General features: G+C 39.6%; 1 protein-coding gene across 2 annotated transcripts in view; it reads right to left on the bottom strand.

Moving 5' to 3' along the window:
• Window positions 1-618: 618 nt before the first annotated feature.
• Window positions 619-16,452, bottom strand: part of LOC119734505 (hemicentin-1-like) — a 97,574-nt gene continuing 81,740 nt past the window's right edge. For both annotated transcript variants that reach the window (XM_038208038.1, XM_038208039.1), the window contains 16 exons: window positions 15,959-16,129; window positions 15,248-15,418; window positions 14,268-14,414; window positions 13,607-13,744; window positions 12,589-12,948; window positions 12,138-12,200; window positions 10,873-10,989; window positions 9,802-9,936; window positions 8,661-8,777; window positions 7,679-7,810; window positions 6,653-6,784; window positions 6,103-6,306; window positions 5,041-5,175; window positions 4,074-4,215; window positions 2,516-2,720; window positions 619-1,709 (listed from right to left, as the gene is read on the bottom strand). In XM_038208038.1, coding sequence (XP_038063966.1) covers window positions 1,518-1,709; window positions 2,516-2,720; window positions 4,074-4,215; window positions 5,041-5,175; window positions 6,103-6,306; window positions 6,653-6,784; window positions 7,679-7,810; window positions 8,661-8,777; window positions 9,802-9,936; window positions 10,873-10,989; window positions 12,138-12,200; window positions 12,589-12,948; window positions 13,607-13,744; window positions 14,268-14,414; window positions 15,248-15,418; window positions 15,959-16,129 — 2,561 coding nt within the window. In that variant the 3' untranslated portion in view covers window positions 619-1,517. The remainder of the gene's footprint in view (window positions 1,710-2,515; window positions 2,721-4,073; window positions 4,216-5,040; window positions 5,176-6,102; window positions 6,307-6,652; window positions 6,785-7,678; window positions 7,811-8,660; window positions 8,778-9,801; window positions 9,937-10,872; window positions 10,990-12,137; window positions 12,201-12,588; window positions 12,949-13,606; window positions 13,745-14,267; window positions 14,415-15,247; window positions 15,419-15,958; window positions 16,130-16,452) is intronic.

The raw sequence follows: 16,452 nt of genomic DNA, 5'->3' as shown, positions 1-16,452 counted from the left end.
TCCAGGGTCTAAAATGTTAAACTTATTTGAAATTGCCTGCACTTAAAAACTTTTACATATGTACAAAAGAGCTATCACATGATTACATTTTCTGATACATTGGAAGAAGAATTAAATGGGGAATTTTTTCTCCTTAATGTTCTACTAAAATTTAAAAAAATCAGATGTCTGGTGAATATTACATACTTACCCAGTAAGAAGATAAATACTAACAAAAACAAGAACAATAAATGTAATATTTTTTTTTACATAACATGAAAAGGAAATTGGATGAAGCCGTATACTTATCTAACTCAATGATTGACTATTTAAACAATTTGTAACAAACAAATTCGTAAAATACAAGCTGTATCCTCTCTGAGTGATCCCCGTTTGTTATTTCCCATGTTAGCAGCATTGTTAATGTTGCTAGCATCGTGACTTTGGGCGTGATCCCTGGCTACATGGCATATACAGGTTTATGGCTTCTGACTAGCGCCCCTTGAACAAAATGGTGAACCGCCAACTACAGGCATGCAACTGGGAATTTATAAAAAACGAGGAAATTCCAAACCACACAAGACTTTGTTCAGTGTTTTTCAATTTGTAATGGCATTTATGAGAAGTAAAAAACGACGAAATCAGCGGATCCGAGGAAAAGTTGCATGCCTGCAGCTATGATCTACGCGCATGTACGCTTACTCAGGAATGGCCTATTCATGTTGGGAACACGATGGGAACACACCGCGTTACATACGGAACGGGAACGTTCCGACTTTTGCGACATTCCCTTACCATACTATCGGAAGACCTTAACAGGGCAATAATTTGAAAGTGTTTTCTCAAAAACGTGAACAAACACTTGGATAGAACAAACCTACTAGGCCGTCCCTACATTTTGTTTATAAAAAAATCCCCCACTGGTAAGCCCTTTATTGGTCAAATTAACATATCAAAAATCAACGTAAAGTCTAGAAAACATGTAGATTTTTATTTTTTATAAATTCTAGATATTTTTTTAAATGAGAAGTAACATTTTTATAAAAGTATGTTACTAAAAGTTTTAATGATAGCGGGTGAACATTTACAACTTCAGTTTTTGTAACAAAATATTTTTTCAAACTTTTCTCATAATCAAGCGTTTACAAGAAAGGTTTGAAGCGATAATAAAAATACTTTTGACACCAAAAAATACTTTCATAAAATATCTACTTGATAATTGTGTAAAAAAACATGTACCAAAAATGGCAGCTCGCACGCAAACAAATTAATAGCATATGTAGTAATTATACACAATTTTTTTTGTATATATAAAAACAATTTTAGTCAAGAATAATATCTAACAGACAAATCTAACAGACAGATTGTAGATTTTTGTTAAAAACAGACTGTAGAGTTGGGGTATCAATTGTCATCTGATCTTTTGGATGAAAGTCTCTATCTGAGGTAACGCCATTAATAAAAAAAATATTTCCAAGGCTCACAATTGTAGCTGTTACATTTGGAAGACTTATGAACAGCGCCCCCTAGCTTCATGCTTAGTAAGGATACGCAGACACTGAGATGAAGATGATGTGTCTTGAGGCATACTGGAAGACGTTACGCGCATCGTAGACCGAGGCTTTGACTGTCAACTTGTATTGTTTAGGCTCATCCAATGTGGAGGTAGTCGCCACGAACGTCTTGCCGTTTTCCCGACGTATTCTGAAAGGCATGATGCAATTGCAGTACTGTGGATAAAGAAAACAAATGAGCCTAATGTTAATTTCAAACAGTTATAAATTGAGCATTAAAATGTGACCAAAATGTTTTTCAAAATATGTACTTCAAAGTTGTTGGAATAACCAAAAACGTAAAGATCTTTAGCTCTGTCATTCAAGATGTTGATATGAACTAACTAGTAGACTCCAGCAACGTTTGTGGTTGAATGGTTAAGACCTCTGCACTAATGAGCAGGAGGTCGTGGGTTCGAGTCCACCTCAGTAAGCTTGTGAATTATCAGGCAAGCTACCAGACAGCGATGAGTGTACAGTGTGTATAAAGTTACAGCAATAAAAAACAACGCCCAAGGCCAAAAAAAAAAAGTCTCCGGTTCCTGGTATGGAGCTTGCCCAAAAAATGATGTGGCGACACGGCTTTTTTTTTTTTTTACCTGTTTTTTTTTGCTTCAAATGTGTGCTGAAGACTGCAAATGGTGCCCGACTAAACTTAGTGCAAATATATGGGAGTCCAGAGAGGCAACATAAAGCTTATTCTCGACTATAACCCAATCTAAAAACCCGTTAAAATTGTGCAGCAGCAGGATTCCAGTCAAACCAGTGAGTTTGGCGGTTTTGAGATATCATCTTTCATTGAAAAAAAAAACTTTTTCATTTTGCCGACGCGCATGGCTACGGCGACGCGCGCGCATACCAGAAACCGGAGACTTTTTTTTTGGCCCAACTTATTCACAGCTTTTTTTCTTGAACTGTTCAAAAAATAGGAAAACTACGGGCTCATATTTCCCCCCTAGTTTTTCTTAATAATAGTTGCTTACTTCTTGTGATCCTCTGACGTCAATGATGGTGAAGTAGACGTTATCCTCAGCCCTGCCGTCAATGGTATTGATGACTTCCATTAAGAACAAATCTCTGGTAGGCCAGCCCAGACTGGAGTCCCTGGCCAGAGCGAAGGTCTTGTATCGGATGGAATCTTCAAGATCGTAACAGTCTGGCATATTCTTCGGACACTCTTTAATGCAACTACAAATATAAATAAATAAATAAATGAAATAAAATTGATTTCTAAAAAATAAATGTGGCCTGACGTTGCGAACTTAGCAAGTTCTTCTTCAGAGGCTAAAACAGAAATGACAGAGGTACATACATTAACATGGGAGTGCACACAAACATGCAGGGTTGAAAGAAGAAACACAAAAGGAGGATTAGGTGGGAAAGGTGTGGAAAGATGCAGGGGAGGGTGGATTAGAGAACAAAGAAACAATAGATTTCTGTGAATTTTTTTCATTCGATGTCTCATTCCAAAGTGAATGACTTTAATATTTCTAGGAAAATAGCAAACTGAAGAAAAAAAAATCAATCTATTTTTCAAAGTAAAACTCAAAAATAGCTTCAGAAAGCATCTGAAGAGATTTTTACACTAACAAAATGAGATGCAAAAAAAATTGATCTTGGAGAAAACAAGCACTTGTACTTTTTATGCACGACTTCTTACACAAAATTAAGCGTTTTGATCTGCAATTCATACTGATATAAATAAATGATCAATCGTATACAACGCCCAATAAATCCCCGTCATCCGATCGGTGGGTCGTTGATCACGTCATTGAATTATTCGTCCCAACCCTCAGCCCGGCCACATCGCAAAAATGGAAGTTCTATATCTATATAAGTTCTTCGGACCAATCAGATGACGAAGATCTATTCAGGTGTTGTCTAAAACAAAACATGAATGTTTCACCCATTCATGCAATGGAAAGAGTAATTTCATTCGGTGACAGATGGGATGTTCCATTCCACTCGGCTTCGCCTGGTGTAATGGAACATTCCATCTGTCACCATATGAAATTATTCTTACCATTGCACTCATAAACGTTCATTATTTGTATAACAGCAAACTTTCTTCTTCTTCATTCATTCATTCATTCATTCATTTTCATGATGACTTGATGAGTTGGGCCCAACTGTCCCTGTCAATCATAGTGTTGGAAAGAGATGGACCGCTCAGACCAGTTTCTAGCTCGATGGATGTTTTCAGGGTCATGTTGGGACGACCTTTTCGTCGAGGGGCTTCAGGATTCCAGAGGAGAACTTGACTAGCTGGCTCATTATGTCGATAAACGTGACCGGCTAGCCGAAGGCGACGCTGTCTCCACCATCATCAGACGGCGTCGCCTTTGGCTAGCCGGTCACGTTTATCGACATAATGAGCCAGCTAGTCGAGTCCTCCCCTGGAATCCTGATGCCCCTCGACGAAGAGTTTAATGAGTCATTGAATGCACAATTCATTTCAAAAGTTCCTGATTTGATTTTGAAACGGATGATCTTTGTTGGGTTTGTGAGAAATCATCTACCCCCGTCCCATCCCGACTTTACCTGAACTGCGTTCCTGCAGCCAGTTGTAGTTCAGCTCTCCGATAGAACCTTGGACAGGGGACGTAGACACACTCGTAGCTTCCCAACGTGTTGAAGCACATTCTGTCGCGCCCGCATCGGTTCGCTTCACACTCGTTGACGTCTGAAAAATGACAACCAATCCTAGTCAGATTTTTTTTTTTTTAAATTCCCCTTTCACCCTGTTTTTGTTTCATTTTAAGGTCTTCGTTCCTCAAAAGAAACAAAACTGACATCAAATACTTACCGTAATTTTCGGAATATAAGCCGCGGCTTATACGTTGATTTTGCCCATGAAAATGTTTACTGCGGCTTATACACAGGGCGGCTTATACGCCGAGCCTTGAAGAATAAAAATGAAATTTACATGTGTATTTAATGTACTGGTATAAGAAGAGATATGTTGCTGAAATGAATTATAAATTAAGAAAGTCATTAACAAACCGAAACCACGTCTCACGTAAAGGTACCGAGCGGTAAAAAAGTACGGTGATGAAAGCTGTCTTCGACACTTGCCACCAGCCGTACGTGATACTGGTACAGTGCAGCAGCGATATGCAGGCATGCTTTCCCAACAGCGGACCACACCATTTGTGGTAACAAAGGGGTGTTCTTTCTTGGGAACAATAATTACCAATATTTTCGCCGTTTAAAAAAAAAGAAAAAAGACCACTACAATTTTTATGGCGTTCGAAACAGCTCAATTTCTTGTAAATTCAAGAACCAAACAGAATGTACCTGAATCACTTGGCCAAAAAATTCATCAAATGTGGGACTCCATTGGTGACTGTATTGGAATCAATCTCTCAACTTCAAAACTTAAATTATACTTGGAGTAGTGGGTAAAAGTAGCACATACAAACACACAGTTGCCCCGACCGGCCATGTTCTTCCAATAATCTGACAATTCTTTATTATTCTTTTTCTTCAGAGATGTTAGTTATTTTACCTTCACAGTTAAACTGGTCCTCACTCATGACGTAACCGTTGGGGCACGAGCATCGATAACTGCCAGCGGTATTCTCACAGGTCCCTTGGCAGAAACTGTGGCCTCGCTCACGTCCCTTCTGACATTCGTCCACATCTGCAAGAAAAAAAAAAAAAATTGGTCGGTTAAATAGCTTGTCATTGACGGAAATGCTTGACAGAGGCCAAGGATGCCTGATGTTTGGATATTTCAAAATCTTGCCCCTATCACACTAGACCCCACACTGACGGCAGGTCTCTGGTCCTGTGTGATACGCATGAGTAGACTTTGTTGTACTTTCCTTGGGTGTGTTCGTTTAGCTCACCCGGGTCGACCCAGTCAGCCCCGTGCTGTTCGATCAGCTCTGACGTCATTCTCGGGGCTCACCCGGGTCAGCCACCACAGACCCTGCTCGTGGAGCAGAGTCAGTGGTGGAAATACGTCACTAGCATGCGTTGTTCATTCCAAGAAACGGACAAATATGGCGTCCGGACAGCGGAAATCTCAAGTGGACCCAAACATCAACTTTATTGGAAGTCTAAAGGTAATCATTTATCGGGTTCATTGCGACTTTTGAGGCTATAATTCCAGCCCAACTGTTCAGAGTTATGCAACTGATTGAAAGCAATAAATCTCAAACTAAGACTCAATCCGAAATGGGCGTTTTGTCAGTGGCTACAGCCACGGCTAGCGTCACATGAGGATCGTGATGGCCCGCGGTTGAGCGTTCGATTAGACCGGCTGTCATGGCTAACCCATCTGCCTTTACCCGAGTCGATCCGGGTGAGCTACTCGAATGCGCCCATTGTCACTGAATTCAAATTACTCAACCTGTCCTCGATGAGGGCGCTCTGTACAAAAGGTCGATCATTTTGCTTTGGAAATGAAACCAGGGATTCCACAATTAAACATGATGAGAAAATGCCAACAAGAATTTGGGGGTTTCGCTGCCTTTCGTCTGCAAAGATTCATCACTTATAAAGTAAAACCACGACTTTAGCCCTGATTTATGGCTACTGACTAGCCAAACTGGTACCCACTCACCGGTGCACACATTTTTGATAAGCTGGTAACCCAGTGGGCAGGACTTCTCGTTAATCAACTGGCCAGTGTTTGGTCGCGTTGCCCGGCCAACGCAGGTCTTACGATCCATCAACCGCAGCATGCCCTCCGGACAGATGCACTCGTAGCTGCCTTTTGTGTTTCGACACTCGTAGCTGCAGGGACTATCGTGACACTCGTTAATATCTGAGGAACAATCACAAGAAAATACATCAAATAATAACCAAAAGAAAAAAGAAACCATTAACCGTATAGACTCTGTGCAAGAACATAATTGAGAATAAGATGATAATCATGATGAATTGAAATGTTCTTTGTAATCTTGGTAAATTCATTTTAGACAATCTCTTTCACTCAAAACTTTTTTGACATTCTTTAAAGCATTAAAACCTTTATTTCAGATTTTTTGTTTTTACAATAAAAGATTGTACATTACAATATCACACTCACAATAAAATCTACTAACGGGATCAAACTTTCAAACATGAATTATACTTTTATGTTACTATTAGAATAGCTTGCTGTATCTCACCGAGGCATATACTGGTCTGACGATCACTCCTGTAGCCTCTAGGACAGAGGCAAGCGTAGCCACCGTAAGTGTTCTGACAGGTCTGAATGCGAGAACAACGATTCAAAATAGGATTTGAACACTCGTTGATATCTAAGGGGAAAAAATTGGATAAAATGTTCATTAATAAGAATATAAACCCTGGAAATACATTTCATTAAATGAGAAAGCCAACTATCTTGGTTCACTGTTAGTCATAGACAAGTCATTACAAGTCAATCAAAAGTCTATCTCAAGTTAATCACAAGTTAATCACAAGTTAATCACAAGTCCATCACAAGTCAATCACAATTCATCAAACTTGTGATTTGACTTAGGATGCTCTTGGTTATAATTCGATTAACCCTAACCTTCCCAAATCCTCCAAAATCTTCTTTGCAAAATGGAGGATTCTGCAGGATTGAGGCTATATGGCAAAAATGTGTGGCTGATTTTGGAAGATGCACTGTGTCAAGGTTTTAGGCCAGACCTTGTGTTGTTTATGCTCAGCCGTGCATAAATTTACGCCTATATGCAGATACTTGAAATCCTCTGCACTTCTCCAGGATGTCACTGGCTCTGCCTCAACATATTGACAGTGATTCTGCAGGATTTTGCAGGATTGAGGCAGTGGTCACGCCTTTAAGGACAACATTCGAGAAACAACAGACGATTTTGCAGGATTGAGGCTGTATGCTATTTTGACATGGAGGCAGTTGGAGTATTTTGCAGAATTGAGGTTGCATCCTAGCAAAAATGCCTAGGGAGTTAGGGTTAAACAAAGAAAATATAATAGGATGGATCTGAACCTACGACCTCTGGATTACAACACAGATGTTCTGACAACGCAACTATCAAGTCTAATTCTGCTTTAGGTAGTTCTATTATCCCTAACCTCCCAGGGCGTCTGAAAAAATATTAAACTTGGAAGATTTGGGACTTGTACTTAGGATTGGAAGGTTGTTAGTGTTAATAGTTGTAGCTCCTGTTTCTTTGGACAAATCTTACCAGCGCATGATCCGTTTGGAGCTCGTTCAAATCCACTCTGACAGACCGTGATACAGGTGAAGCTTCCTCGCGTGTTGGTGCATTGTTGATCTCGGGATGCACATGCATTGGGACGCTCACATTCATCAATGTCTGAAAAGAACACCAAAATGCAAATGGTGACATTTCAAAAATAATTATCTGTAAATTTATCATGTTGCATTATTTGCCTTAAAAACATGCTCGATTTTGAAAATCTTGAAGACCACTGCTAATGCAACTGGTCAAGGATTGGACAAACCTTGACAGGATCGGAATAAATTATTTTTTACAAATATGTGACCTACTGAGGCAAAACGAAGAATGTCCCCCAAAAACTTGTTTTGAGTAATCGACGCCTAAAGTCGGATATACTAGGGGGAAAAAATTGTCAAAATCAATATTGTTTTTTCTTTTTTTAATTTTTGAGTAGCCAAGGTATCCAAGATTCACACTGCACATTTTTGTTGGGAAAAAAAATACACCCAAAAGTGGAAATACTGAAGAAGTTTTTCACTGCCGTTGGCGGCGCAATTAGTTTTTTTTTTTTTCAAAGCCATTTTTCCTCAAAATGAGGTGAGCGAGGTTCGGCGGGACACTGTTGAAGTTCCTGTGGCATGTCTTTGGAATTAAGTAAGCTACAGAAATAAATTTGGTTTCATTGGAAAGCCAGTGATTTGCCCCTTAACATGATGTATATAACTGGAAAAGTCAAAAGTGTGGGTTATTCCTCATTATGCTATGGCAGGTCACATATTTTCTAAACAATCACAAGATGCGGACTTGATGACTATTTTAGACCATTACTTTGTTTAAAAATCTGACATACCTAAAAGGCCAACTAGCATCCAAATTCCAACTTTGCCTGACTCGGTGACTGAACACAAGATCAATTTTCATTAATTGAAAGTAAAAATCTTCACTTTTAGGGTAAGAATTGAGATATCTTGTTGAGTCTACTCACCTACACATGCGCTTCCTCTAGGTTCAAAACCACGGTTACAGCTGCATCTGTAGCTACCCAAGGTGTTCTGACATTGATGATCACACAGGCCTACGTTCTCCTCACACTCATTCACATCTGGAGGCAAAAGAAGAATGTTTCATTTAACATCAGCTTCCCTTGGTATTTATTCACACTTTGAGGGAATTGTGCATAAATGTCCTTAAGAGGATTAAAATCACATTTGAGGCATTTCTGCTACTTCTATTACATAGGAAATACAAGACCAGTTGAAGGCATAATACGATCATTTGCATTCATCCCAAAAGAAGAATGTTTCATGTAAACATCAGCTTCCCTTATTCGCATTTTGAGAGAATTGTGCGTAAATGTTTTCAAGAGGATTAAAAACACATTGGAATCATTTTTACTTCTTCTATTACATAGAAAATACAAGACATCAGTTGAAAGCATAATACAATCATTTGCATTTATCCCAAAAGTAACAGCTTTCTTGATTTAAAGTCAGTACTCATATTAAACACCCCGTGATATTATTGTCTGGCTTGCTGTCATTTTAGAAAAAAAATCAAGAAATGTCGGTGATATTGAACAATCGTCAATTCACTGATTTTTTTGGAATCAAGGGTGCTATCGATGAAGTCTGTTTTGTGATCATAAGGTTGTGTATGACTCTTCACTGTTTTCTTGAAATGTGTAATATCCACTGAGCTGAAACTTCAACAGGTCAGGTTATGAACATTCTTCTTTGGATTTTGAGTGGTGTTATTATTGGAAACGAACAAACTGCATGAAAAGCAAAAGATCCTACATGCCTTTCAGACTAGCACCGTTGTATATAGAAAGTGCTTTTAAACTATCATTAATACTGAAATCTCAAAACTAGAATTGTTTTTACTTGACTTCCACTTCTTTTTTTTTTAAACAGATTGCAAGTATTTAAAGATTAACATTACACCATGTTATTTATTCTCTCACATACATCTGCGTGTATTTGTTTAACTTAACGTTTTGTGTGATATTTTCCAGTCTTCATCAATCTTTCTCGATCACATGTAAGTCTTGGACTACGTCCCTCACGTTTCCTGCAAGCAGCAGTATTTCAGTCCAGGGTTCTCTTGCGCATCAAATTCCAACTCACCGTCACAGGTTAGTCCCGTTGGCAGTCGCTGGTAACCAATTCGGCATTTGGTCAAGCAGACATGACCCCCGGCAATGTTCTGACAGTCCTGATTGGCCGAGCAGAGGTTGGGCGTGGCCTCACATTCATTAATGTCTAAGAAAAGAGTGAGACAAAATATCTTCAATTTTTTTTTGGGGGGGGGGATTTTTTATTAACAGCACTGAGTAGATTTGAGGCTTTGCATGGTGGGGTATCGGTATCGTTTCGGTTTGCTGTTACACCATGTGGTAATTACTACTGCTTAGAAGATATTAGTTCTGAAAAGAACTTGTCCTGCTTATTATCAACTTTGCTAAGTAGTTTTTTGTTCTGATAAGAACAGTCCTGCTGTAAGTTCTAAAAAGACAAGTTCGTTTAGAACTTACAGCAGGACCGTTCTTATCAGCACAAAAAACTACTTAGCAAAGTTGATAATAAGCAGGACAAGTTCTTCTCAGAACTAATATCTTCTAAGCAGTAGTTATTACCACATGGTGTTACCGCAAACCGAAACGATACTAGCACTGAGTAGTTAAGTAATTTCAGAAACCCGAACCAACCTCAATCCTCCGAAATCCTCCTGGTGGTGGATTTTGGAGGATTGAGGATGAATGGTGTTTGAGAAACATGAGGATTGAGGATGAATGGTGTTTGAGAAACATGAGGATTGAGGATGAATGGTGTTTGAGAATCATGAGGATTGAGGATGAATGATGTTTGAGAATCATGAGGATTGAGGATGAATGGTGTTGAAGCACATGGGGATTTTGGACAACTGAAGATGAATGATATTTGAAGAGGATGATTTTGGAGGATTGAGGATGCATGCAATTTTTGAGGCAGGACTGTCTGACCATTTTGAAGGATTGAGGCACTGGGTATCCTTCATTTGAACATAAGTGCAAACTTTTGGAGGATTGAGGATGGTTCCTAGCAAAAAGGGCCTAGGGGGTTAGGTTTAAGGGAGATTGACGAGTTGGAGGGGCGGGGGGTGGGGTGGGGTGGGAGGAAGGGGTGAAGGGTTTGGGAGTAAGTGAGTCCGTTTGTTACCTGTGCATCTGTTGTTGAGATCCAACTTGTAACCTTTGATGCAGGAGCACTGATAGCTACCGTGGGTGTTCTCACATCGGTGGTGACATGTTCCACTCTGTGCACACTCATCCTCATCTTAGGGGGCACAAATCAATTCACACAAAAATATAACAGCCAGTTAGTGAATGTTATGGACACCTTGAGCATGTACCCCTTCAAGTGGTACGAAGAGAGAGTTGAGAGAGACCATAAATAGAAAATTCGTGCGCATCGATGCCATACGCCTTCCACACGCACAAAGACACTTTAGATTTGGGCACATGTGATTAAAGGCTCCATAAGATGAATTATTCTAAGGAGCAACTCTCTACTCCTCTGAAATGTATGAAAACTATTTGACATCCTTATTTTTGGGTTAATTTGACTGAAAAGTGCACTTCTTTGAACATTAAAACAAATGTTCATGTTTTTCCAGACAACTGGGGGCGCTGTTGCTGTGATGTCATTTCGGGAAGACACTGTTCAGCTTAGGGGTTTTCTGTTCAAATTTTGAAACCAAAACTTTGCTCATTGAAAACATTTGTGAGAAAAGTTTGCTCATTGGCTTACTGCCATGTACTGACACAACAACGAATCACCCAAGAAAATTCACGACAGCAAAACATCCACAATTCTGGCAACTTTTGGTGCTGAAAAAGCTGTAACATTTAGGTTTCTGCCTGAAATGACGTCACTCTTTTGCTCACGAATATGGAATTTATATTAGCATTAAAACCAAAAAGGCACCAAAACATCCTTGAAAATGGCAAAATGAAAAGGTTAAGGACAAAAAGGTGCATTTTCAATTACATTACATGGGCCCTTTGACAAATCAGTTGTATGTATTTTGTGCCACACATGCATAAACAGTGATCTTGTGTGTGTGCACATCGTGTTCTTGCTTCCAAAAAGATCTTTTAAACAGTCACAAAGTGCCATTCTCTGTCCATTCAGTTCGTAAGTGAATGAAATTAAGGACTACGACTGGCACACTCATCAAAATGATACCTGGGTTTAAGAATGTGATCAAGTCTTAATCAGGTTTAAAATAAGTTTGTACTAAGTTTGTACACCACGTCTCTCAGTCATGACAAAACCAAAACAGGAGTTGAAAGACAATTTACATATACGTCAATATTAGGGTTGAACGGTTCAGTCCACGGACCCTTAAAGGCCAACTGGGAAAAACATTCATTTTGAAGTATCAATTATTCTAGACAAATTGGAATTGTGAAGATGTTTACCTCTGCAGTAAGGACCTGATTGGTCAAAGTAGAATCCTTGAGGACACTGATTACTGGGGCTTCCTGCAAAGGAGCGTCAAATTTAATTAAAAACAATAACGATTAATAACCTAAATGACCTACTAGATGCACTCATTTCAAGGATTTTTTTAAAAAATAAACTTAGATATGTTTTATAAGAGATAAGATTGTCTTGATGACAGAGGATACAAAAAATATTGCAATTTAACAAACTTTTGAAAATGGTTGGCCTCCACTAATTCAAATTTTGTGAAGAAATAATTCAATAACTAAACGTCCGTGGATTTTTTTCATTCGAAGTCTAATTCAAAAGTGTATAACTTTTATGCTGCTAAGAAAATAGTAACTGAAAAAAAAACCTATTTTATGAGGTGAAACTCGAAAGTAGAATGAGGAGTGCACCTTTAACTAATGAGAATGACAAACTGACCTTCTTGTATGGAGACCTGCACGCCGTACTCCATCATTTGCTCCAGAGGGTTAAAGGTGCCCTGCAGTCCTCTCGCCTTCAATGTCTCCACCAAGAACGGCATGCTAACACCGGCCTGGTCATAATTTATCAGATGCTTCCAGGCGTAAGGGATTGGAATACCATTCACTGTAAAGACCCGAGTGGACTGAGCAAAGATCTCGCCGGGACCGGTCTGGATGTAGTCCTCGTCGTAAGGGAAGAAGATGACTTCGTCGTCTTCGTAGAACTCGGGAACCTCGCCGCTGACGACTACGCTGAGTCTGAGGATGCCGTCAGCGTCTACCCCAGTCACCCGATATTGGATTTGCATCGTTTCTCCTGTCAGTGGAGAAAAAAATAATTAATCCATGGTTCTCACAATTGCAAATACCATTAATTTATACAGAAAATTTGGCCAACCCACTGTTCATCATCAGAAGTGTTTTCAGTGATTTGAGAGATGCTGTGACAAAAGCAAATAATTTCATAATTAGCAACAAATGTTGTTTCATAATTTATAAAAGTTGCCGTTACCCAAATAAATTGGCTTAACCCCTGAAATTCACCTGAACTGGACTTTACTCTGCTGAGACTGGAACCCACAACCTCCTGTATATTGGTGCCGTGGTCCATGGACATTTTAAGTTTTGGGGAACACTTACGTCCGGTTGATACTTTGTGACGTCAAAATTTGTGATGTTAGCAATAAATTCACAGCGCGTCCACCATTGTTGACGACATGTATTTCGCTTTGCTTTCGTTTGAAGTGCGAACCAGTCTTAAGTTCCGCTCTCACAAAAAGTAAAACCCTTGTTACTTGTTGAACTCTAATAACCTGATTAACACTGCCAGCAAAACCAAAACCTGTTTCTCTGAAAGCGTTAGAAGACTCTTTGGAAAATTTCCCATCTCAACAAATACAGCTAGATTCTCTCAGCCACGTTTTTCTGTGTGCTCCTTTTTTAAATAAAATTGTTTGACAGTAAAAGCCACGTACCTGATCCGAAGACAACTTCCGTTTCTCGTTCAAATGTTCCCTTGGTGAGCGTGTAGCCGTTGATCGCATCGCCGAGTTCGTAGGCGCTGGTCCAGTAGATAGGGGAGATCAGGGAGATCAGATAGCGAAGAGCGTAACCTGGGAAACGAAAAGGAGGATCACTGATGAAAAAAGGTTGCCATGGAAATTGTGGAATTTCACTATTGGTCCGATGAGGAAGAGGGCAGTAAATAGAGACAATGGGAATTAATGTTGTGGGATAATCAGAAGCTAGCTGAAAAGAAAACATGATTGGACAATTAATAATTCCACTTCCTTCCAAATTTGTAATAGTGTGGAGATAATGGCTAAAACTTTTTGGAGCATTTTTGAGTAGGAATTATGTAGTGTCTTTAACTCATCTGGGCATGCTCAATACCAATCTAATGGGCCTTATTCTTAAGTCGGCCATACTGAATTGAACGTTAGGTGAAATCTTCAATTTTGGAATTAATGAAATACATTGAGGGAACTCGACAAAAATTTCCAACTCGTGAATAAAGCCCATGATTTCATAATTTATACTCAACAGCACCACTACTAGATTATTTTACATTGCATTTCTAAATGTTTAAATTCTGAATTTCTAAACAAAATGAAACGGTTGGCGCAGTCTACTCACCCACAGTGCCTGGTATGTTGTACATCCTTGCCGAGACCAGACTGTAGCCTCTGGTCTCAGACGACACGTTAGCGATGAGCAGAGTCGTGCCAAACTGCTCCCCGTTGATGTTACCAGAGACGTCGGCGACAGCCTGGATCGGTCCTCCTGAACAAAATAAAAGACATCATCAATGGTTTTAGTCAGAGGCCAATCTCTTTGGTTTGAATCCCACTTCTGACACCACAAAGAATATTGTTTCGAACACTGGTTCGTGTGCGTTTGGCAGGAAGTTTGCACAAGTAATTTTTATCTGAACATATGCACAAACCCATGGCATGTATGCATGAGCGTCGGGTGACGTCGGCAATGTGTTTAAAGATATAGTCCATCATTTGTAATTTGTGCATTTTGTTCGTTTGAAGCAACAAAAGTGTTCAAAATCTAATGAAGGATACTGAACAACTAACCTGATGAAGTTTCAGCTAAGCTTCAGCTGTATATTCCGAGAAAAACAGCATTCTAGGATCTCAGTTTCAAATCAAAAGTTACTGAATCATGTTTTGAATTGTTTTGAATTGCAGCTATACGCGACACTGATCCGACGAATTATAGCAACCGCGCGCGCGTGTGCGTCGTGCCAATGCTTGCGCGCGCTTCGCCGAATAACAAAACGAACTACTAATTTAAATTTTCCTACGGTGCGTCTTAAGACGCACAGTTGGAAAGGCCTTCTTTCGTTGATTACTTCAAAATGACAGCTTGCCAGAAAGAATAATTTCACAGGGAGTTTAGTCCCCTTACTATCTTTCAACCAAGTTTGTTTTTCAACAATTATTACGCCAGTTACTTTTCGGATGGCTGCAAATGATGGACTCTAGCTTTAAGAATCCCTCCCACTGGTCTCCCCAAAATCTCCCTTTGTAAACGTTGAGGGAGTACTTGTTCAAAAGCATGATTGATTGCAAAAATTTATCACATCCAGTTCTGGTAGTTCTTACCTATGCAAGACGGGACGTTACACTTCCTTATTTGTGTCCGAGGACCAACACACGGCAGACCGCCATTAGCAGGGGCCGGATTGTCGCATGTATGTTCTCTGACGCTCTCGCTATCGCCGCATGTCTGTGAACAGGGACCCCAGGCAGACCATGGACTCCAGTTACCATTTCCTGCAAGTACAAACAAAAAAAGCTAGCCAATAATGTAAAGACAAAGTTCTGATGTATGTGACCTGCTGAAAGAAAGTCACAAGTCATTATTCTTTGTAATGTTGCCTAGTGGTGGCCTTGCAATGGTTACCATGATTAACATTTTCTTACTTTGTTCTTACTTGAATTATAAAGAAATTCCTGTTTTCATACAGCCCTGTTTTCTTGCAAAAGTTCTATTAATGTATATCACATTTGCTGACAATGAAGAAATTGTCACAAAGAAGTTTGAAAAAAAAAACTTTGAAAATAAGCTTGAAAATAAATTTGTATTCATATTCAACTTGATTTGGAAGCAAAGTGACACAAAACATATTGATTAAATTTTAAAAATGTAAATCTTTGGACCGTATGTAAAACAGTCGCTGAATGGCTCACAAAAAAATAGAGGAACATTCTCCACCATATGGATGTATGGATTGAACGCGTAAAAAAAACTGACCACCAAATTGATACTTTTTAATACCAAAAAAAACCCCATCAAATAAAACATATTCTTACGTCTGCATTCCTCCTGGTTACAAGTTCTAACTTCTTGAGCCTTGCCGGGGCAGCGTCTGCCATTGTACTGAGGAGCAGGACGCGAACAGGAACGGAATCGATACTGGCGCCCACCATCGCATGATGCACTACAGCTGGTCCAGGCCTCCCAGGGGGACCAGTTACCATGGACTACAAGAGGTTAAAGGTCAAGAATACTATAGATTAATGTTGTGCATCAGGTCAGGTTGACCAGGCCAACCGACCCGAAACATTATAGATATAAACTGAATCCAAACTGAAACCAATCTGAACTCCCCAAATCTGACCCGACCTGACAAAAATTCAAGCAAAAACTGACCTGAACCGAACCGACCCAACCCCCCCCCCCCAAAAAAAATATCTGGCTTGGGCAACTGTGTCAGGAAATAATTGAATATATCTGTTACGTTCTGAACAGCTATGACAAAAATCAGAGTTGCGCTGTATGCCTTTAGAGCCAGTACCGCCCCAAA

Source organism: Patiria miniata, unplaced genomic scaffold (assembly GCF_015706575.1).
Source record: "Patiria miniata isolate m_02_andy unplaced genomic scaffold, ASM1570657v1 HiC_scaffold_27, whole genome shotgun sequence".
NCBI classification, from domain to species: domain Eukaryota; kingdom Metazoa; phylum Echinodermata; class Asteroidea; order Valvatida; family Asterinidae; genus Patiria; species Patiria miniata.
Note: the sequence above shows the minus strand (reverse complement) of the source record. Positions and strands in the feature narration are given on the sequence as shown.